The 25,071-nt window shown below is 48.4% G+C and overlaps 1 protein-coding gene and 1 long non-coding RNA gene across 2 annotated transcripts; one reads left to right on the forward strand and one right to left on the reverse strand.

Moving 5' to 3' along the window:
• Positions 1 to 323: 323 nt before the first annotated feature.
• On the reverse strand, positions 324 to 4,179 carry LOC126535545 (uncharacterized). The gene is made up of 4 exons (XM_050182372.3): positions 1,815 to 4,179; positions 1,411 to 1,524; positions 1,201 to 1,268; positions 324 to 878 (listed from the first exon to the last, which is right to left on the reverse strand). The coding sequence occupies exons 1-4, from the start codon at positions 2,534 to 2,536 to the stop codon at positions 397 to 399; spliced, it is 1,386 nt and encodes a 461-aa protein (XP_050038329.3). The 5' UTR covers positions 2,537 to 4,179; the 3' UTR covers positions 324 to 396.
• A 14,643-nt stretch (positions 4,180 to 18,822) lies between these two features.
• On the forward strand, positions 18,823 to 22,046 carry LOC129386001 (uncharacterized). Its single transcript, XR_008613469.2, has 3 exons — positions 18,823 to 19,103; positions 19,743 to 19,803; positions 21,826 to 22,046. It is a non-coding gene; the product is annotated as an uncharacterized lncRNA (long non-coding RNA).
• Positions 22,047 to 25,071: the final 3,025 nt, after the last annotated feature.

Raw genomic sequence — 25,071 nt, forward strand, 5'->3', positions numbered from 1 at the left:
TGTTTAGCTTTTAACGCTTCCAGATGCCACTTAATGCATTGTCCCACTCAAATGTCGGGCTTCCTTTTTGTAGATGGCTCTTTTGTGACGCGTTCAAATGTATCATATTGTACCCCAATCCTGCTACAGCCTCGAAAGAGGCTAGCAGTATCCCCAAATAAATAAAAGCCTGCAATGCATAAGGTTTTTTTTTACGTTGTGCATGGTTGGAACTGAGGCGAATTTGGTCTCGTTTTTATTCTTTCGCGCGCGGCAAGCAAGAAAGAGGGTTTAAAGCGCCGAAGCTACAGCTTGGCAGGAGGACAGATAAAACCATTTGAGGATAAATGACATTTTATTTACAAAGGCAAAATCGGAGCCATATTGTTCGGCATCCGTTTTTACATTGTGTTTATTTTAAACACGGAGCACTTTCCTGTGCAGTGGCTTGCAGGCCAGCTTCTTGCGGTAAGCAGCCCTGTCTGTCACAGTAGCGCCGACGTTGGCGAGGAGTGGCCTCATGAACTTATCAAACACTACAGATAGTGTGCTTGCGGCGTGGTCCTCCCTTGCTGGGCAAACGAAAAGGGGGCACTGCTCTAGTCGAGGCAATAACAGTTCAGCCAGCTGCTGACGCACGTTGCTCTTTTTTATGTGCGGCAGGGCAATGTCAACAGCCTTCTTAACGGTCACAAGGACCGTGACAAATTCTGACCTTGGGAATGTTAGCCCACCCCTTGATTGCAGGTCAATAAGCCCCATCAGCACGGGGCTGGGTCCATCCGACTGGTGGAGGGGAGGGCAGAAGCTGCATGTTCTCCGCTCCTCAACTGCTCTCGCCACGAACCCTGCTATATAAGCGATGCTGGCATTTGCTATGGTTGATGGGGGCCGCTGCACTGAAATAGAACATACCCATATTAGTATATGGAGCTAGACATTCTGCAATGTATTCCCATTTGTGAAAGCACAAAAAAAACTGCTTTTGGCACTAACCTATAAAAACGTTTCGCAGAGCAAATTTTAGACAGCATGTAGACAAAGCTTGTGCATAAACCAAATATGACATTTATCATATCGCCACTCAACGTGCATTCCCTCAAAATTTTCAAATTTTGGGCATTGATACCACTCAGTTGTTATAGCCTTGACATAACGCGAAATGATCGCTTTTTGGTGGCACTTCACAAGGGTGGAGTAGGTGAACGAGTGTGCACTCACGAGGCATCGCTTTCAGGGATGTGAAGAGCTCGTCAATGTGCATCACAAAATCTTCAGTGCCCGTGAACCTGAAACAAAAATATGCACACTATTCATATCAGCCAAATATATGTATTAGACGAATCGCTGTTGGCTGCAAAAGAACAGCACTAGTAGTCCAGCGAGCCAGCCAAGCGTAAGCTCTTGAGAAACATTTGATGCAAGATATACCTGGCTGGGGCAACTTGCGCTGTCTCGGTCGAATCATGCGTGGTTGCCTGTGCTTTTGCTTCAGCCGGAACATCAAATTCGGAGGACGTCACATTCAGGGAGGCACCATGCATACTGCAATACATGTAAAACAGTTACCACCACTACTAAGCAGCAGCCACATAAAACCAAAAACTGCTTGTAAGACATATTGCCCATCGGCACAGCAGGATTTGCGTGCTCGTGTGTTCTGAACTGTAAAAAATTCCAGTCAGCCGGCAGGCTACAACACTAGTAGCTGCTCGCATCGTGAAATCTTAGTTGTGCAAGGGCCTGAAATGTGATAAGCTTTCTATTTTGAAACAAGATACAACCAGTTCCCAACTATGAGCACTCGTCCCGGAGCTCAAATAACATGCACGTACCTCAAAACAGTCTGTCCGTTTTCAACGTTTGAAGCTTGGGATGGGCACAGGCTGCCAGTCCGCAAGATCCTCTCCAGGCTAAATGTCACGGCTCTTGCATCGAGGCAGTCGTTGCCGCCAGCCATTTGCCGCAAAGAACTGAAGAGGAGCTCGACGGGGTCGCTCGAGAAGTTCCTTGTTAAAACATAAAAGAAGCCGCTCTCGAGAAGGTACTTAATGCATAGTACCGTAGATTTGCTTGTCAGCAAGATAGCTTCGTAGGTTTCAGCACTAAGAAACTTTTTCCCGCTCCTTTTACAGGCATTGTAGAGAGTTTCGAGGTAGTCTGGGAACTCCTTCTCAAGCCATTGTAGGCGTTCGTCGGTAGCGCAAAAAAAGTGCATTTGGTCAGGCTTTCTCATATGCACATGTGCTGTTCGGTTGGCCACATTGTGGATGGAAAACCACTTCTGCATCATCTTCATAAACAATATTGTTGCGTCTGCGTTCCTGAACTGTTCTGCCTGAGGGTGGTAACTGGGGTATTCTTTCAAAAAGGAAAGCGCCGAGATAACTTCATCGGAAAACAGCTGCACTGCTCTGCCCACATGCATCTTCTCAAAATTAGTTGGCTCTATGTGTTTCTGTGTCAGGAATCGAACTGGTTTCACAATCTCGTTTTTTTGAAGGACATAGAGCTGCTTCACAAACTCTCCAGTTATTGGCTGACTGCCATCTGTCATTTACCCGTCCAGAAGAAGGCTTCGCACGTTTTTTATAATATGACACTGGTCAAAGGACAAGAATAGGCTTCTTTCTGGATCACATGGATGACTGACCACTGGCTTGAGGGAGCCATTGCCCAGGTGGCGCATCATTGTGACATTAATCTTGTGGTTATCCGTGACGATCCGGACGACGTAGAGGCCACACTTTTCAACTTCAGCGATCACTTCTTTTGTCAGCTGATACAGGAGCTTGCCACTTAATCGGTTAGTGAAGAAAAAGCCACAAGGAATTTTGTACGACGTGGACAGGCCTGTTGCAACGAAACACAGCACCTTGTTGGCAAGCACGATGTTGTTTACATTCTCTCCTGTCCCAGCGTCTTCTCTCACAGTTTGCTGACCAAAAAAGCAGTCCATTTTACGATCGTAGATGTATTTGGAGCTTATAGCCATTTCATCCACAATAATTGAGGAAAACCGCGCTTGCTCTTTCAGCTGCCCCACCTCTTGCTTTAGGCGTTCTTTCATTAATGGTGTGATCCCACTTTCACTGTTGGATTTGCCAACATAGCGAAGTAGCGTGTTTTTTGAAGGCAATTTCAGCAGTCCTCTGTTGCGTATGTAACGGTATGCCTTAGGGGACAAGTAGTACAAGACTACACATTCCCGGACAAAGTCTGGAGACCACACGGGCCGTTGCCTTTACGCATTGGCGATCTGTTCCGCTAGGCAGTCTTCTAAGCAGAACTGGGCTGTGCCGACCTTGTCCAAACACTTTCTCAACGCTGAGTGGAGAGCGTGGTTTTCAAAACCACTGAGCTTCTTTTTTAGGCGGCTGTTTTCTCGCTGCAGTCTCCCGATAGCATCTGCTTTCCTGAACAATTGCACTCTCATTCGGTTTATAGTCCTCGAATCCGACTGCTTGCGCGGTAGAAGGTCATCGGTAGTTTGCGTTGCGCAATCAAGCGCCTCACTATACTGCTGTAATTCACCGACTGCATCTTGTGCACTTGGTTCCTCATATCCTGCACCTTTAGGACTTGCTTCTTCATCTCCTAACAAGGGTGCATGAATCAGGCTATCTTCATACACTACAGCAAACGAGCAGGCAGAAGTTGCCGAATGGCCTGTGCTTTTTTCGCGACCACAGGCTGAACCAGCAGCTTCATCAGGGCCGCTTGATAAATTTGATGCCCTTTCTTGGTTTGGAGTAGAATTCTGCGTGAATCGCTCCAACTTGCGTCTTTTTTGTGGCTGTTGTGGCTGCATGTAGCTTGGGTAGCCCGCGAACACGCTCGGAACAGCATCCCGTTTCAGGCGCCGCAGCTTTGTGGACCCCAAAGTATAATCCGAATCTAAAAAGTGAAGGCTGCAGACGACACTGCTAGCAGACTTGTCATTTGGGACAAAATCTTTTCTTGATATGGCCTTCAGCCATGCTTGGCGGCGATCGTCATTCGCGGGAAATTCGTGAAAACTTATTCCAAGTTTCTTTTTTCTGTCAGAGCGGCAGAAAGGTACGCAGCAGTACATTTATCTGCAAAATACAGAAGCAGATAGGATTGTGGTGCGAAGCTCATGACAGAGAACCGATGCAGTTTTCATCACACAGCAAATAATTTCATTGCGGGATCACATTAGCTACACGAAACCACTCGCAACTACCAGGAGCACATGCACCATAGCAAAACAAAGCCCAGCAGAAAGTTCTCGCTTCAAGAGCAAGAAAGCAGAGCTCAGAACTTCTGACTCTCGTGGTGGCGTATAAACAATGCACGAGCGCTTATCGTAATTAATTATGTTGTTCGAGCCAGAGAGAGTTTCGCTGTAAAGTAGCTGCCCATTACTTTAAAAATCGAGTGAAAGGCACAAAATTCATACCTGAGTTTTGTCATACAGCGCGGCAACTTTTGCAACAACAAAAGAATGACATTCAGCACGATGGCATGCAATTTGGACGAAATGTTGCGCGGTAAGAGCCTCGGTTGCCCCAGTCGGCTTTTAGACGACCACTAAAGCTGCATGCAAAAGCAATCCGTAAGTGTTTAACAACGTACCTCGACTTCTTTGTAGCTGCAAGAAGGAGTCGAAAGAAATTGACTTCGTATTCACCGTTCTTCTGCGTGAAAACGTGCCAACAGCGTTGATGTCGCCACTGAAATCGCAGGCAGTGCCGGCCAGGCGAGCGCCGCTTGAGCCTTGGGCTAAGGTCGCCACCTCGCGGTGTGTTGCGGAGTTAGCATAATTACACTTCTCCGCTGCGCTACGCGCCGAATGCGACGGCCGGAGCAACGGCGCGCCGCCGGAGCTGATCGCGGAGGCCACGGGGAGAGGAGCGAGCCGCGCGCCGTAGCACGCCGTAGTTTGTGGCGTCGCTGATAGTGCTTCTCCGTCTTATTTGTGTTTTCAGAGCAAAATAAGCAACACCCTTCGCATGTGTGGGATGGCCAAAGCTTCTGAAGAATGTCGAAGAAGAATTGTTGCAGGGTGGGGGGGGGGCTCAAATACCGGCGAAAACGTGCCGGTCATAGAGTTAGTAGAACAACTCTAGAGGAAAAGCTGGGCCGGAAAAGTGGGAACCTCTAGGGCGCCGCCCTGTTGCTACTGGTCAATGTGGCCAGCGCAATTACTATTGAAAGGGCTGAAAACAAGTACAGGTCACCTTATGCTTTGTCATCTAAAAACGCATACCTGATGGCTTTATGAAGGTGGCGCGTTAATATTAAGTTTACAGAAAGCGATCGCTAAGTCCGTGACTTATGTAAATCACTATGTACGCATTCTTTCAATAAAGGATGACGCGAATTTCGGTTTCGAATCTGTTTTTTGGATGCGTAGTAGTTCCGTACAGTTTAGGTTTGACATGCGATCGCGCGTCAACATCGGACGCTACGGCACACTCGTGCCTTATGTGCCACCGAAGCCCCGAAGTGCTCTGGCATATACCTTCACATGTAAGTAAACGAATGTATCTCCTTGTTGAGAATATCACGCGAGTAGGTAGATCTTGTGGTGCATCACAATCGTTTGAGAAGCGTCACAGCTAGTAGAGCATTTTTCCACATGCGGAGCGTTGTTTTTATTTGCAGGTTTCCCTTCAGTAGGAAATTGCTGGACAGGCGGACCAGCGCACCGGAATTGTACTGGCGAAGCCACAAGCAACTCAAAGAATCTGTTTAATTGTTGCACTTTGAACAATCATGCTTCTACAAAGGCCATAGCAGAAAAACAGCCTGATGCCGAGTATTTCTGTGCCACGAAGTAATCAAGAGGCGAGTGCCTAATGCGGACGAAATCGAGTGCATCGAGACTTAGAACGACAGAAAGCTGAGCTAGTTGGTAAGGATTCATTATGCAAAACAGAGGTGAGGGGTGCAGACAGGACACAAGAGTAAAAGAAATGGGCGGCGCTCCTGTTTGCTTGTAAATACTCTACTCTTGTGTCCTGTCAGCACGCCTCACCTCCGTTTTGCATAACGAGTGCATCAACCCACATATTAATAGCGTAGGCGTTTTATTAACTGTGCAATATTTTCAACACTTCCCTTCATGCCATTTCATGTGGAATATCTCTCCTGGTCACAAATTTGTGTAGCGAATCTAGTTGCATGATAGACTCCGGGCCTGTGGGACCGTTCACTTACACTTGATGCTGAGTCTTTTACATGTATGCATAAACTGCAGATATGCACATCAGAGCATTTTCAAAATTCAATTATTTTAGACAACAGGCACATATGCAATACTGACATAATCTCAAATACCACTAGCAGCTGGGACACATTTTTGTTGACCATACTCGCAGGTAAAATAAGTAGATCATGTGGACAGCTCCAGCTCATTTTCCTTAAATCAGTGTGTACAAGGGGTATGCAAAAATAATGTTTTTCTCGCGCACCGATTATTTTGCTATATAAGCAAGAGAACCCACCACGTTAGTGTAACGTATCTTGTACATCACACTAATAAGTGCTTTAATTTACCAAGTGAGATGAGTTACTTTCATGGCTCATTCAGTCATATCACACTGCAAGCTGCATTCATCAATCTTCAATTGGATTTTGCAAATGTTTAATGAAACATGTTTCCCTTTTATGCAGATATGCAATGGCAAGCCCTTCCGTTTGTTCCAAAGGTAAAATTTAAGCTCTAAATTAAAGAAGACATTTCTAGTCAGAAACAAGCAAAAATTGCGAATGCAGAGTATCAGAAGCCCAAGGTACAGAAACTATGAGAAGTGTCAAATGACTTTAAGGAAAGAGTCGTATTTGAAAATGCAAGACTCTTTAGTGGAGGTCAAGCAAGTCAGTATAGGTAGAATACTCTGCAAAATTGTGCGAGTGAGGGGATGTCAAACAATGGCTCAGGAAATGCGTTGTTTTTTTGCAAAACGAAAGCTGATTGCCATTACATAAGTCACTTTAGCATCATGAGACTGCTGCTTGATAAATTCAGAAATAAACCAAAAAACAAGACACGCAAAAATAAAAAACAATTTAATGATGCTCTCTCCACACTGGGATAAATACAAACACATCACATCTAATGTGGACATATCAGACGCCTTGTGAAACACTAAAGGAAAAATTCAGTTTCGAGCTATGGCACTTGCCGCATAGATGTGGGGGGCCTTGCACTAATAGTGATAGTTACCACTGCATTTAGAAATTGAAAGCATTCACGCAGACAAGGATGATTATTCATATTTTTGGCTACCACTTCAAATGCCTCCACCAAGTGTTACAATGCTGCACGCAGCCATACTAAGGATCTCGCAGCAACACCTGCAGGTAAAAAGCAGAAGCAGTCAAAGTGCTGGTGTGTACTGGACACTATGTTTGAAAACTTTAGGCAAGAAGAGTGCAAGAAGCAGACATAACAACTGCATTTATTTCCATAATTCCCCATTTGAATGGCCTTTTCTTTTTGCTTAGACAATGCCTACACCTAGCTACAGCAGCTCCCTCATACAGACTCCACAAGCCAAGAGGCCGTGGAGGCAAATGCAGGTAAGAGGCAAGAAGCAATAGCACTGGTATCGACATTCATCTAATTTTGTTCTTTTTCTTTTGTTTAGGCAGCCAGCACACCCCGAACAGCCACCTTGACTGCGGGCGTGTCACCCTAGTCGCCAAGGAAACATTTGAGGGAAAGCGACAGGCAATGTGAACAGCCACTTCTCCACGTAAACAATACTTTCTCTCGGATGACTCCTACGCCTCGCCACGCCAGCACACTTGTGCACAAAGATGCTGCGGAGGCACGTGCAGCTCAGAGGCAAGAAGCAGTGGCACTGGTGTCGACATTCACCCACTTTCTTTTTCTTACACTGAGGCAGCCAGCACACCTCGAACAGCCACCTTGACTGCGGGTGTGTCAGTAGATTCCTGTTGTACATATGCTCATAATAAACATCAGTAAACTTGAACTTGATAATAAACTTGAAGGCAAATGGGACATTGATGCATTGTTTTTTTGAACATTTATTGGACACATACAATATATGTTATACTTTGCAGTGCTACAGAGCGTATTTTGGAGCTTCCCCCTATATTTTGCGCCTTTAATTACGTATGTGTTGTGTGGCCCTCAATGCAGTTCATGTTGTAGCAGTTACTTTGTGTATCGCACATTGGCTCAAGCTCGTGATATCCACATACTTCTCTCACATATACAAAATAAAGTTCTATGTAGTCCTCAGTGTTACAATAAAAAATGAAAGCAAACAATCCGATCGTGGAATTGCGTTTATTGCAGTGATTCCTAAGACAGTTACTGACAAGTTGACAACTTGTACCAGCGTTGCTTGAACTGGTCATCCGTCCATAGCCTCCTTTATTTTTCAAAAATAAAGGAGGCTATGATTCGTCATGGCAAGGAATTGTATGTATACATAAAAAAAGGGATATGTGTGTGTTTGTAGTGGGGGGTATAGGATTAGGGCGGTACGAAAGAAATTTACCAACACCGTCCTCTAGACCCATTCCGTTAAGGTACCGTAACAAAGCGTATTATGCATAAAGTTCATACAACCAACTCTGATATTACTACACACGCCAGGCGACGCGAGCTACATTTGCCATGACGCATTCGCGACTGCACCAGATGCCCTTCATATTATTCTGGTTAATCGTGCTCACTGCACCGAGGCAAAAGAAAGATCATGGGCGCAGGTGCCTTTAAAGTATCTCGACCTTGCGAGGCACTGCTGCCCGTGCCAGGGGAGCCGTCCGTGCGAACACTCCCTGGCACACACCTGCCTCGGCGGCCCCAACCTACGTACCGTTCTGCTTCGAGCTTTGATCCCCCCACTGTCCCTTGGGTGCCCTGGAGTTCCTGCGCCGCCTGCTTTATTATAATCTCAGGTGCTCTCCTGAGACTTCCGTTTGTCGGTTACATGTGCCCTACAGCTGGATCAGTACTTATAATAATAAAGAAACACGATCTATCGTCGCGACGATAGATCGCGAAAGCGGCTTTTGCAACATACCGCGCCCGTGCGAAGAGAATTACGGAACGCCAACGAGGAATCTGACCGCAGCTTCAAGCTCGTAACCTCGTCGAGTGACACTCCTGCAACAGGCGTGACCGCTGAAAACCGCATACCGCCAGAAACTTCAACAGGATCATCCCTCGGTTGTATAACTGCCACCTGTACGGCCAACATGGACCACACCCACACCGTCCCGCAACATAGAATAAAGAACCAACTTATAAAGCCCAAACACACGGCTGCACGCACACGTCACGACACTACAAGCGAGACGCCATGCTGCTACGCTGCTACGGTTGCCGGATTAAAACTGACTACTGTCACTAAGTCTAGCAAGCGTCTCAAAAGCTGGCAACCTCGGCGCGTAGCAACATGGCGGCGCTCTTGCGGTTCCCGATTTCAATGCATGGGCCCTATGGGTAGCTTGTCCTCTAGAGTCAGTATAGTAACTCTATGGTGCCGGTGATACGGTTCTAATTATTCCCCGCAAAGCCTCATCAGCAGGAGCAACGGTGGCAATGGATCGTAGCTTCGGCGCGAAATTTCTTGTTCTCATCCTTTCCTTTGTCGCTTCGGTGTTTTTTCTTTTTTATTATTATTTTTTTACTCAATTGTAGTTAGACGGGTAAGCGACGAAGTTCGTCTGCAGTGCAACCTGCGGTTGAAAGGCATTTCGCTAAAGTTCGGAATGCCGTTTGCCGCTTATATTGTTTTCCGCTTCTTTACCGCGTTGGGCTAGCTAGGCAGCACGACTGCATGAGCGCATTGTTTTGCATGTTAAAGCTACAGAAGTTTGCAAGAACTGAAATTGTTAGTTTTATGTGGCCCGGTAAATCCTCGCACCAGCTGTCGCGCACTTCATGTTTTTACATTTATTTTACGCGTGGCTTCGCCCATGTTTAACTGTTGCTAGTTGCTTCATGCATAACTCTTGATTCTTTTGAGCTGCGAGGTTTTCACCCTGCCTCGTTTGTAAAGGGTATAAATCACGCTGTGTCTTATCGGAATGACACCAAGCAAGTGCTTCTTTAACAGCTTTATCCATTTCGCCCGAGGGCACCTTAGATATTGTGGTTTTTTGGGAAATGTGTTTAGAAAATAGGTAGCTCAGGGCGAGAATTGCTAATAGTTACTGCATATGGTATTTTTGTTCTATTTTTCGCTGATCCATTTTTCGCTGAGTAGTTCGCGTCACATCATCATACCTTGATGCTGTCTGAGCAGACTTAACACGCCGAGTGATTTGTTTGTTTCACAACGTAGTCGCTTCTTGCAAGTGAATTTTGCACTCAGCTGAATTATTTCTTATTATGATTACGCCGCATAGGACTAAACCCGGCCTTGCCGCCAGCGCTGTATCTAATTTGACTGGCGCTGCTCTGCCTTTAAATATATCATGTGGCCATTCTCTCTAGTAACATTTAAAAAAAAGTACTGCAATGTTAGTCACACTATAGCTTTGTACGTTTCCAAGAAGTTCCCTTAGGGAATTTAAAATTGCAAAAACTGCAGCGCGAACGGCATTTCATCGGCGGTACAGCGCTAACACGCACTTTTATTAACCCGTGCGTTTGGTGGCTTCGTTGACTATAGTGTACGCGTTTCTATCAATAAATTCGCAATTATTCTACTTCAGGCGACTTTCACTACACTTATTCGGCGGCGTCACATGTATTCATCGGCAGAAAAATCACAACGGTATATGCAGACATCGCACCGTGCGGATTTGTTATCTAAGTCTGCACTAACGACGGGTGCTTATTATTGAGGTACAGAAGCAGCATTACGGCAAGGGCAGAATTAAAGAAAAAAAAACGGTCGAGACATCGCATTAGTCAACAAAATTTGTCGGCTAGTTTACATGAGCTCCACTTCATGTAAATGGTCTTCATGGCGTTTGTCTGCGGGACGCACCTGGCGCGTATGTGGACCATGTTGCCCCAAACACCGGTAACACCTTGTTCATACCCGCTCCCACAGAGGTCTGCGTCTTCCCTACAGCTGTCACCGCAGAAGAAGCAGTCTGGCGCCCGAACCAAGGACAAATCGCAGCCGCGAACTTCAGTCACCCTTGCTGCAAAGCGTTGTCATCTGCTACTGCTCCCACGCGTATTGTTGGAAGCGCCCGCTAGGTGGCTATCAGTGGCGCCTCTATAGGCGGTGCACGCGGCCTATAGACAACGGGAAGCAGTCGTGTGCATGATGGTAAACGTTCCCGAAGAGCTTCCGGTCGAGCTTCCGGGACTAGGCTCAGTGACGAACAGGAAAGACTCCGATCAAGTCATTAGTGACTTAATCAGTAAAGCACCGCTGTCGCCTGAGCAGAAAACCGAACTACACCAGCTCTTACAAGAGTTTCAAGGTCAGTTCTCTGAGAGGCCTGGTAAGACTTCTGTCCTTACTCATGACATAGAACTTACCTCCCCAGAGCCAGTACGATCCAAGGCGTACCGGGTGTCACCCCGCCAGCGCGATATTATGGAGGCTGAGGTAAAGAAAATGCTACAGCTCGGAGTTATTGAGGCGGGTGAGAGTAATTATACTTCCCCTTTGATTTTAGTTGAGGTACCGGGCAACGAACCTCGTCCTTGCGTCGACTACCGCAGGCTTAATTCCATCACTAAGGATGAAATTTATCCGATCCCTAACATCGAGGAGCGCCTTGAGAAAGTTAGTAGCGCTCAGTTTATTTCCCCCTAGATCTTGTCAGGGGTTATTGGCAGGCTCCACTTACAGAAGAGGCTAGTAGGTATGCGGCGTTCATTTCCCCAATGGGAACATTCCGTCCTAAAGTTTTGAGTTTTGGATTAAAGAACGCGCCATACTGCTTTTCAAGCCTCATGGACAAAGTGTTGCGGGGACAGGAAGAATTCGCTTTACCGTATTTAGACGACGTAGCGATATTCTCCGCATCCTGGTCTGAGCATATGGCACACTTGCGGGCAGTGCTAACCCGCCTGCGCGAAGCGGGCTTGACAGTCAAGGCTCCCAAGTGCCAGTTAGCACAGGCCGAGGTTGTCTACCTCGGTCACGTGATTGGACGGGGTCGTCGCCGCCCCTCTGAAATAAAGGTGGCCGCTGTGCGAGACTTCCCGCAACCGCGCACAAAGACCGATATTCGGTCATTCTTAGGTGTCGCCGGCTACTATCAGAGGTACATCCCCAGGTACTCTGACATCGCGGCTCCCCTGACGGATGCTCTAAGAAAAACAGAGCCCCATACAGTCGTCTGGGACGAGGCAAGGGAAAGAGCTTTTAGCGCCCTAAAGAGCGCCCTAACAAGCCAGCCTGTGCTACGATCGCCAGACTACACAAAAGGGTTCGTTGTTCAGTTCGATGCTAGTGAGTGAGGCATGGGCGTTGTACTGTGCCAACGGGAAAATGGAGAAGTGGAACACTCCGTCCTGTATGCTAGTCGTAAGCTGACCAGTCGTGAGCAGGCGTACAGCGCCACCGAGAAAGAGTGTGCGTGTCTCGTATGGGCCGTTCAGAAATTGTCATGTTACCAAGCCGGCTCGAGGTTTATCATTGAGACGGATCATTGCCCTCTCCAATGGCTGCAGACCATCTCTCCCAAAAATGGCCGCCTCCTCCCACGAAACACAGAACCTCTTAAAAACTTCTTGAAACGGGGAGGAAGAAGAAGAAGTCGACCTGTGCGGATGTGGAATTTTCGGCTCCCGCTTCTGTACACGTTTTCGGACTGATTTATGTGATTCCTAGCAACGAAATGTGCACTATTCGACGCACTTTCTTCTAAGGAACACGCCGATGTCCGATTTTTCTTCCGGTCAGTGAACTCCTTTCAATTTCCGAGACGTTTTAGTTCAAACCACGCTGCGGCTCAGCTAGCCCTACCCGACTAGGCCCATCGCCGGGGTCGAGGAGCGAGCAGGCCCAGGCCTCGCTCGTACGTGTGCGCGGCAGGATGCCCGCTATGGAGACCGTCGTAGAGGGAGAGGACATCTCCCAAGAAGAAGCGAATCGCCCAGGCTGGGCGACGGCCATGGGTAGAAACAAGAAGGCCAAACCGGGACCGACCGTTCCGGACCGAGGCAACGAGGGACGAGCAGAGACGAAGGGCGGCCGCCGCACGGCTGGCCCGCAGAGCGCGATCAAGCGCCTCGTCGCCGCATCGAGGCTCCCCCGGCTACCGAGGGACCACATTCGCATCATAGTGAGGCCGAGAGACGGCCTCGACGTGAAAAAAGTGAGTCAGATTCGCCTGGCGCAAGCACTAGCAATGGCGGCCTCGCTCCCGCCGAACGAAACCGAGGAAGACATCGTTTGTCCGTACGCAACCCAGAACATTCTCGTCGTGTCCACGCCGACTGAGAAGAACGCCAACGCATACGCCGGAATTCACAAGCTTCACCTAAGAGAAGGCGCATACAATGTGGCCGCATACATTGCGGCGCCGGACAACACGTGCAAGGGGGTCATCAGAGGAGTGGACCCCGAAATCAACGAGGCCCAGCTTCAGGCCATGATCGTCAACCAAAGAAATCCCAAGGCCTTGGAAGCCAAGCGGATCAAAAACACCTCGACGGTGGTAGTGCTCTTCGACGGCATGAAAGTGCCGAACTATATCATGTGTGGCGTAAGCCTAATACGCTGCACGCTATACAAGCGGCAAAACGACGTGTGCTACGGGTGCGGTGACTTGGGCCACAGAGTCGACGTGTGTCCAAATCCTCACAAGAAAAGGTGCCGCGGCTGCGGAGTCAACGACCCGGCTGAAGACCACCAGTGCTCGCCCAAGTGCGCCCTTTGCGGGGGCCAACACCCGACGGCGGACAACAAGTGCAAGCAACGATACCAAATCCCTTACGTCGTGCGGCGCAGGAGGCGCCGACGCAGAAATGCCAAGAAATCGCGGCTGCAAAGCCAGCCGCAACAGGTGGAAGGTAGATCACGCGATTCCAGCGTGACAAGCGCCCCCAGAAGGGGACCTTCGACAACGCCGACACTACGACAGCGCAGCCGATCGAGAGGCCGTTCCCTCTCCAGGGGGCGCTCCCGCTCCCAAGTGCGCATTCAAGAGGGGCCGACCTGGGCGGACCGGGCCAGGCCAAAGCCGCAACCGAAATCACAATCAAAGGTAACGCAGGCAGCATTGCCAAAGCATAACAAGGAAGACCCTAGAATAGCTCAGCTAGCGGAAGAAAACGCGCGCCTCAAAGAGGAGATCAAGAAAATGAGGGCGGATTTCGAATCGTTTCGGAAACAAGGTTCCACTTCTCAGCCAGCCGAACAGCAGCAGCAGGTGGCGCAAAGTACACCGACCCCGCAAGGGGAGCAGTCTGTTCGCTCGGTCAAACGCAGGGCCCCTCCCCTGACGGAGGAGGGAAACCTGGCGGAACACGAGTCCAGCAGCATCCTATTGGGAATTAAGCAGTCGATTAGCTCTTTGCAGCTAATGGTCCAGCAACTAGCGGAAAGCATAGTAGCGCTCGCGGCAAGAGTGACGCGCATCGAAGCACACATGGCGCCTGCAGGTGCTAAACAAATCCAATGTATCAATCATGGCGAACAATCCAACTAGAGAGCTGGTCGTGTGGCAGTGGAATTGCGCTAGCATCAAAAAGCGCAAGGCTCCGCTGCTACAGTTCGTTGCCTCACAGGCGGACAAACCGCACGTCATAATCTTACAAGAAACTTTGGGTAGCGAGGTGACCTTGCCCGGCTACCGGGTCGCCTCGTCGAAATTCGAACAGGGTAAGCGCGGAGTGGCAACGCTTGTCGCGAACAAATGCTCTTTCCAGGAACGAGATTTCAAATTAGGCAACGCGAAAGCGGAGGTAACCGCGATCGAAATCATACCGAACAGTTGGCTGAAAAACAGCGTATTCGTAGTGAACGTGTACAGCCCGCCGTCTGACCGCAAACAATCGTTCACGTCGATAATAACGAAGGCGGCCTCAATGGCCAGGGGGGCCCCGCTAATAGTGGCAGGAGATTTTAACGCGCCCCACGGAGCCTGGGGTTATGCAAGGCCAATGCCTAAGGGAGAACGGCTATTGGAGGCAGTCACTATGTGCTCGCTAGAGCTGGTGACCGACCCCCGCTATCCAACTCGACTAGGCACGTCGGTGGCGCGGGACACGACGCCCGACCTGACCTTCGTCAAGAACGTGCGAGGGGCCGAGTGGCGCAACCTGCACGAGAACCTCGGCAGCGACCACTGCATACTGGCAGTGACGATCCCCGTCAAGGCGGCACCACCGAGAGAATTTAAGGTCACCGACTGGGACGCCTTCCGCAAAATAAGGAAGGAAGACAAAAGCGAATATGCGGACCTAGACAGCCTTTTTAGAAGGCTCAAAGAGGACGTTGGCACCGCGACGAGGGTTGTCCAAACTGAACTGAACGTGGAAAGGATGGACGCGAGATTGGCACACCTATTAGAGGCAAAGAATTCCATCACGGCCAGGTGGAAAACGCAAAGACTAAATCGCAGACTGCGAAAGAAAGTAGCGGCACTAAACCGGGAAATCGAAGCGCACTCGATCGAGCTTTCCAAGCAACAGTGGAACGAGGTGTGCGCGTCGGTAGACGGACAAATGAGAACCGGGCGCAAATGGAACCTCCTAAAGAAACTGTTAGACGACAAGCAATCCAAAGGCAATCAGAGATTGGCAATTGATAGGATTTTACACAAACAAAAGGAGCAGGGCAAAACGGAGAGCGAGTTCCTAAAGGAGCTGGCCGAGACGTATCTACCACTGGGCCCGTCAGGCGATGGCGACTATCCACAATACGCCGGCACAGAGGTCGAAGAACTCGACGCGCCCTTCACGGAATCGGAAATTTGGGATGCCTTACAAGGCCTCTACGGACGCTCCGCGACGGGCCCTGATGGGGTCTCGAATAAACTGTTAAGAAACCTAGACGGAAAGTCGGTCGACAAGCTCACCGAAGAAATAAACAGAGCGTGGGAAACGGGACAAGTACCAGAGGCCTGGAAAGAGGCTTCGGTCATACTAATACCGAAACCCGGTAAACCACTTGCGGCGGAGAACATGCGGCCAATATCGCTGACCTCGTGCGTAGGCAAGACGGCGGAACATGCCATACATAACCGAGTATCGCGGTACATAGAGAGAGAGGGCCTCTTCCCACATAACATGGTAGGCTTCAGACCGGGCCTCTCCACACAGGACGTAATGTTACAACTCAAAAAGCACATAATCGACGGCATAACCAGAGACACCAGGGGCATACTGGCCCTGGACCTAACGAAAGCGTTCGACACGGTGAAACACAGATTTCTAATGGAAACGATCTCGGTGATGGGGCTCGGCCGGAAATTCCACTCTTACATAGGCTCCTTCCTCAGAGACAGGAAAGCCACGATCAAAATAGGACAGGCCACTTCCGATTGTTACACGCTGGGCGCGAAGGGCACCCCACAAGGGGCGGTGCTCTCCCCGCTATTAATCAATCTAGCATTGAAAGGGCTCTCGGACCGGCTGACAAGAGTGACCAACGTCAATCACGCCCTGTACGCAGACGATATTACGGTGTGGTGCCCGGGAGGGTCCGACGCAGAAGTCGAGCGGGCTCTTCAAGAGGCGCTGGACACAACGGAAGAGTACCTGAAGGAAACGGGACTCCGTCTGTCACCCAGCAAATCGGAACTGTTGCTCTACAGGCCCTCGAAACAAGGCATGAGGAATTTGACGCCGATCGATCAAATACCAATCAAATTACGCACGAGTGACGGCCAGCCGATCCCCAGAGTGGACACTATAAGAATCTTGGGGCTGCTAATTGAGGCTAAAGGCGGTAACACGCAAACGGTCATGAGACTCACGTCCAAAACGGGGAACATGCTCCGGCTGATCCTCAGGGTGACCAACCGCAGGGGAGGGCTCAGCGAGAGCAATCTCATCAGACTTTACCACGCCTTCCTCATGAGTCACGTAAATTACGTAGCCTCGGCGCTAAAATGGACCAAGAGAGACGCGGCCAAGATAGACACACTGATGCGCAAGAGCATCAAGAGCGTTCTAGGTCTTCCGATCAGTACAAGCACGGAGCGGCTCGATCGGCTAGGGGTCCACAATACGCTAGCAGAAATCATCGAAGCACAGACCAAGGCACAGGTCGTGCAGCTGTCGACCACCAGGGCCGGCAGACGCATCCTAGAAGAAGCAGGTATAAATGCCGAGGCAGAGTGCAACGCACGCAGCGTCGCGCTCAGCGCGGCGGTCAGGGGCACTTTCAAGGTAGAACCGCTTCCGAGAAACGTCCACCCGCAATTCAACGAGGGGCGCCGAAAGGCGAGGGCCCGAGCACTGCTGAAATCGACCGCCAGCGGTCCGGGACTGGCGGCATTTGTAGACGCGGCCCAGTACGGGCGCAGCGACCGGTACGCGGCCGTCTCGATACGCTGGGATGGTACGATCATCAACGCAGCATCGGCCAAGGGGGTAACGTCCGAGGTGGCCGAACAGGTGGCAATAGCCATGGCAATGAGGGACCCCGAACGTCCATACGTATACACAGATTCGCGATCGGCGGCCAGAGCATTCGCCTCGGGCTCGATATCGCGGAAAGCAGCGGCCGTCCTCGGCAGTGAGGGAGCCGCGGGTCATCACATCCTCAAATGGTTTCCAGCCCACATGGGGGCCGACGTGCACCCCGACTTTCCCAACGCCAACGAGCTGGCACACGGACGCGCGCGAGGACTCACGCACCGCGACGATCGTGGCGAGCGAAGTGGCGGGGAGGGAGGGGAGCACCGAGACCCGCTGCTCACCTTCAACGAACTAACAACACATTATCAGCTGTCGAGGAGGACCTTCCCGCTCCCCCACGCTAAACTTACTAGACCACAGTCATCTATATTCAGAATGCTGCAAACAAGGTCGTTCCCCTCGAGAGGCAGAATGAGCCTTTATTCACCGGACGTAGAGCCGCAATGTCCGGATTGCGGCGAATCGTACTGCTCGCTATCGCACATGCTTTGGCAATGCTCCGCGTTAAGCGGCACCGTGTTCAGCAAAGAAGAAGACTGGATGGACGCCCTGCGAAGCGACGACCACCAGACCCAGCTTCGGGCCGTCCAGAGGGCTCACGAAAGGGCGGAGGCTCACGGGCTTCCCGTCCCAACGTGGGTGCGGCCCGCGACCCCTGCCGACCACTAAACCAAGAGTGGGTGGGAAGGGGTTCCTCAGGACCCAATAAAGTTCTTTCCTCCTCCTCCCTCTTGAAACGGCTACAAACGGCTATAGACGTCTTGGTCTATGATAAGACAGAAAATAGAATTTCTTCTAAACATAACCTCAGCACTTGGAATATGCTATATATTCTATCTGCGGCAAAATCCACTACTGGTGTCACTGGAGTCTGTTTTAGTAAACACATTCAGAATGTCTAACTCAAGAACTTTTCTAGATCTTTTTGTCTAAAAGTGCATAAAATGCCAAACGACGTGTTAGAAGTACGGTTACCGTCGGCCGTCGGCGTTAGCGAATAAAAGATGCCACAGACAAATCAAACTCGTTGGAAGCAACATTAGTTAATTGACTTTAATATTAAATAATTTCACACCAGAACTTCAACAATCAAGGGCGTGTTATTGTTTTGCATACGGGGCGCGCACACGACGCCTGGAAACCATTCTATGCTCGCGCACCTGACAGCAGCAGGAGCGAAACGCCGGCGTTGCACAGCGGTGTCACAGAGCCACCGCGCTGCGATCACTTCGGCGGCTTAATCCAAATTTGTCAAACATCTCATTCTGTGCTGGACACACTGGGAGGCAGGAAGTTTGAAAAAGAGGTAATCTAGTAACGTTGGTTTGAAAAAACGGCCACTGCCGCCCGCAATGTCTCGGTCGTGGGTTCGTTATCCAGTTGTGCTTCATTCTAAGCCGTTCTGTACATTTATACTGGATATTAACTGAAGTCATTTAGCTTTGCTAATGCTGTTTGCTGTGTGTTTTGCATCAGTGCTTCGTGACGTCGGCTGTATTGCGTGTTTTCGCCGACGGCTTACTACCACAATGGCGGGATCAGCGTTCGCCGCCTTCTTGCCTCGGTGCGTCTTTGTACGTCGCACGTTCGGATAACACTTTTTCCGGTAAGTGAAATATATTGCACTTCGTTTTTCGTCAACAATGTGAATATTTTTAGGTGTTACCCGCGACAATTCTTGATATATGGGCTCTTCTGCCCTGCGAGTTTTCGTCATTACTTTTATACGAGGGTTCTGCTTGTGTTCAGCCGTTCAGCACTACCGCGCTCTACGACTTCCGCAACACCAGTCAGAACTTTGCCCTGCTTGTTAGTCTTTGTGGTTAACGTAGCACGAAGCAACCGAAAGGAGTGCATTCGAAGACGACGCGCTGGCTGTAACGCTGAACCAGACTGAACTCGCCCTATTTTGTGCCCTTTTGTTCTTGCGTGTGCGCGCGTGTGTGTCAGTGACTGTGCAGTTTGTAGCGCTCCCACTTTATAGCAAAACAAAAATATAACTGCAATGTTTACTTCATCTATACAATTCCAAATTAAATCGTCTGCTGATGTACAAATTTCACTTGTGTTTTGTTCTAAATAAGCAGCAACACCTTTAACCTAGTAGGTGCTTCATCTGGGAGTGAAATCACGACAGCTTGGCATTTATTAATGAATTACTGTGACTGGGTCACCTTATTTGTAATTGCAAATCTGCCTTTCAATTGACTTGATGCTATCTTATTTTGTTCCTTTCACTCTATAGACTGCTGCATCCTTCTTGTACCTTGGCGCTAGCTGGATGACGGGACCTCATCATGATCCGTGTAAGCCAATGTACTGTACCCTCTCTGGTCCTCCCAGTGCTTTTTATATGGGTTAAGGCTAGGGAGCGCTTCGTGGTAAAATAGCTAATTGGTGTCTCACAAACGGGCATTTTTTTGCACTGGTCCATCATAAGCTGCCACTATTATAACCAATTTCTCAGTGTCAGTGTACATACACAGTTCTACTAATAATTATTTTCCCCAAGCCTTACAAAATGTACCTGTAGGTAGTCATTGCTATGTAAGAACTCAAAAATTAACTCTGCTGTGTCATACAAGTATCCCATACATGTGCAAAAATTTGCTACAACAGTGTACATTACACCTTGCTTCCCTAATGCACAAATGTATTCAAGCCAGTATTTGATTAGCTTGGTATTCTAAATGTTTTCTGTGTGATTTGGTTTCTTTACAGGAATTTACTGCACAGCATCAGCAAGCAGTATAATTTAAGATTTATGTGTGCTGTAAAAGGTGTGCTTTGCCGCTAGAATTCATAAAACATGGGCCGAGGCTTCCATACAAGGACAAACTTCAATTTCGCTCTACCACCATCAGCACTTGGCTGGCACTTGCAAAATGAATCACATCCGGTAGTTTGTGCCAGACTGTTTTTAACCTTATTGTGAGGAGGTCACAAAGTGATGTGTGGAGGCGCCTGCGTCTGATATATAGATTGCGCTGCAACATATGTGCGTGTAGAACAGTTATGATGCTGAGGGTTCCAGCAGTTTGCAGAGGTGCTTTTAAAATTTTGTCATAACTGCAATTTTACCTGTGCTGTTTTTTATCACCTATTTCAATAACATCATTGGAGGTGTTATCAGAATTTAGCAATCTATTTGCCCTGGCCCATTAGCCTGCCACATTTGCCTTTTCACTAGGTGGGCAATTATTCAGCATGGACCATTACTTGAATACACCTTATTGTGTGCAGTGGCTTCTCAATTGCAAGTCAACATAGATGCTCAGAATTACCTGAGGCTATAGATGCACTGATGAATTTGCCACTTATATGAATCACTTTGCACTTTCTCGCGCAAACAGCATGTAAACACTTCCAAGACAGTGGGCAATGTTACCGTTTGATCACATCATGAGATACTTTTAATTTTGTATGACGCATCATCCAAGGTGTTGCATCATTTGTGTGAGGTATTGCCCTAAGCCAATTAGGGTCACATGGAAATATATCAACAAAAGTGATTGATCTAGCTAGAAGTGTTGCTGTGGAACACTACTTTATCACCAGTTCTCCTTTGCATGCTACCTGCTTACTCTGTACTGTGTCATGTTTAAGTTTGAAAGAAAGGCAACAGCTAGGCAGCGCAAAATGCCAAACTTGCTTTTAGTTCAACAATATAAAACGCTAATTAAGTTAGTACATCATTTACCTGCAGAGTAAATTACTGTTTTAAACTGATATTATTTTGCAGGAAGCTTCTCAGACTTGTTTGACAGGTTGATAGTGGCTTTTTAGCCACAAAACACCATATAATAATTTAAAGGCTGACTTTGACTCTGCTACGCAACTTAATGACTATATGCCAGGAACAAGGTCTCTGAGTTGTGGCGCTGGCTAACACTCACAGGGTTCTACTAGGACACATAAATACCCAAGAAAGTGGATGGGAAAACGACGCCGCTGTAGCTCAATTGGTAGAGCATAGCACGCGAAATGCGAAGGTTGTGGGTTCGGTTCCCACCTGTGGCAAGGTGTTTTTTCATCCACTTTAATTTCCAATAATTTATCGTTTCTTTATTTCATTTATTAAGCACAAGTAATTTCCCCTATGTTGTCCCTGGTGTCAGTGTTTGTTGGCTTCTTATGATAGGAAATATACTAGTAATTGTAAACATCATCGCATACATACCTTAAGATACCCGTAATTTAAAAGAAAGTAGTGCTTAAATTTATTTTTAATCTGAGCCAAACTTTTTACTTAGCACACATTGCTAATTGAAGTTTCAATTTCAATATTCCCATTTTCTCCCTCGCCTTTTTTTCCCTCTTCCGTGCAGGTATTGCTTGCCTATGTCTACAAGAACCATTACGCGTGGCCTGTGACAGCAAGCTTTTGTGGGCAGCAAGTGCTCTCGCACGAAGGCTGGCCTACTCTGGCAGCGGCGGCAATCATCTGCAAGATTTATCCATGATCACCTTTGCTGCTATTTGTCACTCTTGTTGATTGCACTTTCTGCATCTTTTCTAATTTATTAGGTAATAAAGTATGAGTATGTGACATGGTGTGCAGTTGATGTCTTGGTGCATTTTCACTTGCAATCATCTTTTATGCATGAAAAGCTCATCGTACAGTTTATGAAAAAAAAAATAACAGCATATTATAATTTATCTTTCAGTTCTGGTAACATGCAACGTACAAGGAATTCACTAATGGATGGTATGCCGAAGAACTGGCCATTATTTCTGCGTGATGCTGTGCAAGCCTGTGGCGTTGTGCAAGCCTGTGTGGCTTACCCACAAGGTAAGTTACAATTTACTTTTAAATGAAGCATGGACATCAAAAAAAATATATTTATATTGCTAGTTAGAGTAGTTTGCAGAGTGTTTTTCCAGATGTGTACTATCCTTTATTTCTTAACTCATTGCAGCACAGTGTTCTGTTTCGTATACTGGTGTAAGGCTATTGTGCCCCCTGTAGCTGAAACCAGGATGTAATTTTTGCCTGAACTGCAGCATCACTGACAAAATTTTTCTTTGCTAGAAACTATTTCAATTTGGTGGTGACCCAGCAGGGCAAAGTTTTGTCAATAATGGACGTGTTTCATGCAGAGATGTTCTTGTTTAGGTCAATGGGTGAACATTGGAATGATATCAGCATACAATACAGATCTTGTTTTATTTGCAAAATAATTCTGACAGGTAGCATTCAATTGATTGGTCTAATTAAAAATCACTAATTGACCAATGAGGCTGTACTACACTATTCCCGTGGTTCACATCTGGAAGAACTACCTGTGCATCACTCTATCCAATAATATAAACTTATTTTTCTGATGTCCATGCCTCGTTTAAAATAAATCGTAACTGTGGGCAAACGTCGTGTTACCGTAACAGCTGCCGCAAAAATTTGAGGGAATGTCTAATAAGTCTTCAGTTGTTCTTGTCAAGCTGTCCATTAGCCAACTTTTAGCGTAACGTTAGCAGGGCTTACTGAAGTACTTTTAGACGTCCATGGCTACAAAATGTCTTGATCAAGACAGCTACTAGGCTTTTGAATTAGCCGTTCAAGACATCTTTTAGACATCAAATAGCTGCTTGCGTGTTTCGTGGGTGGGCAGCGCCGACTTCTTCGTGTCACGTTCGATACCACGAACGATGTCTAATTTTTCATCTATGCTGAGCACCCGGCGTCTTATCCGAGCTTCGGCATGACGCGAGTCCTTGTTTGCACGACGCCACAACGCTCTGGCACGGCGCCGAAATGATGTTGATGTGGCTTCACGCGCAGTAGCACAGGGCGCTTGGAGGCCGTTGTTCCGATCTCTGAGGCTTGTTGTTCTGCCGGGCCGCCCGATGGAGACGACGCACCGCCATGTTTCCGCGACGAAAAGTGGAAACACTAGGTGTTAACCGATACGTACGCAATAAGCTGGCACGGTTTATGCGGATACAAAACACATTATGTTCAATGGCCGCTGAGTCGGGGATTTGACTTTACTACTTTTAAAACGAAACTACTGTTTAAGCCGGTACGGTTTAACAAGGTTTGACTGTATTGCTTCACCGAAATAGCGTGAGGCCGCCCACTTACGTGTCAAAAACGGAACTCAGAGAGAGTGCGATGAAAGGGAAAGAAAAACATGCAGTATTTATTCACTTCGCACGACAAAAGCGTTATTTTCGCTTGAGGCTGCGGCGGCCAGCAGCGATGACAGCGGCCTCGAACTTACTGAAGCTGCGAGCCAGCTTTTCAGCCTGCTCCCTCTTCTTGACAAACACATGCATGGCATATTCCTCTTTGGCGTTGCATATTCTCCGTGCACGGGTGCGGTAGCATTGCTTAAGATGCAGGGCACCTTTTTCATTGCGGGGTGCTGTTCTTGTCGATAGAATTCATGAGGCTGACGTAACGCGCAGCTTCTGCCACTGTCGGGCCTGAATCGCCGGCGCTGTCACTTTCCGTGTTGTCCTCATCACTGTCGCTAGGCGACACTTCGGCAACAGAGGCAACGATGGCGAAAAGTCGAACTTCGTAGCTGACACCATAGAGTTTCCTACAAAAAGTAATTTTTGTAGGAAACTCTATGGCTGACACAACAAGCGCGGACACTCCCATGGGCGTCTTGCACTGGAGTTTGAGGTATAGTAGCGGCGCCTAGTGGCGGCGCGCGAAACGTTATGTGGGTAGTACCAAGTACCAGCTTGGGTAGTATTGAGTCCTGGCTGTGGCGAAGCATGTTTCTAGCCCGAGTTTTGCGTCGATTCGCACTTTTTCCTACCCTGTTGCGAGTGTGAAAAAGCTCGTCACTTCTCACAGACCACGCCGACCACGCTGCGAGCTAGCCACAGCCTATAGTTTAACGAAAACGGACTCTCCGTGGGACGTAATGCTGGAAGCAGAAGGAATCGACAACGCCGATCCGGAGAGACCTAGGTCAGCCTCGAAAAAGCGTCACCGTCGTTACTTCTGCGTCGTGGGCTGCCATAAACAAGAAGGCCTGAATCCCAACATCAGATTCTACCGTTTTCCTTCAAGGCCTCACGAAGCGGAGCGTCGGGCGCGCTGGATAGCTGCAGTTTGTCGCGCTGGGTAAGCGAAACTTCGCGAGGAGAGAGAGAGAAAGCATTTATTTGGACCATCGAGGTGGTCGCTCTTGAGGTCGAGCGGGTGGTGTCCTCATTCCAGGACTCCACTGGCCATGGCTGCTCGACGTACTTGCTGGACGAGAGCTTCTTAATTGTCCCGCCAGGGTATCGCCGGTCAGATGCGTGCGTCTATTTGTCGTACAAAAATCCCTCAAGTGACCTGATCCCAGGGCGTGCGTCTATTTGTCGTACAAAAATCCCTCACGTGACCTGATCCTAGGTGCCTAGGGACAGCATCGTTTAGGGATTTTTGAGAAGGCGCGATGCTGGCGCCGAACGACGGCTTGGCGTGTTCGACCTCGGCGCGATCGTTCTCTCGACCGCGCGTTGTTGAAAATTGCTCATGTGATTGTACTGTACGAGCGTTGCTTCTGTGTTGGTTGTAGGTTCTGTGTTACTTGGCGAAAAGCCGTGAGTAGTGGTGGTGCGGCAGGGCG

Source organism: Dermacentor andersoni, chromosome 7 (genome assembly GCF_023375885.2).
Source record: "Dermacentor andersoni chromosome 7, qqDerAnde1_hic_scaffold, whole genome shotgun sequence".
Classification (NCBI taxonomy): domain Eukaryota; kingdom Metazoa; phylum Arthropoda; class Arachnida; order Ixodida; family Ixodidae; genus Dermacentor; species Dermacentor andersoni.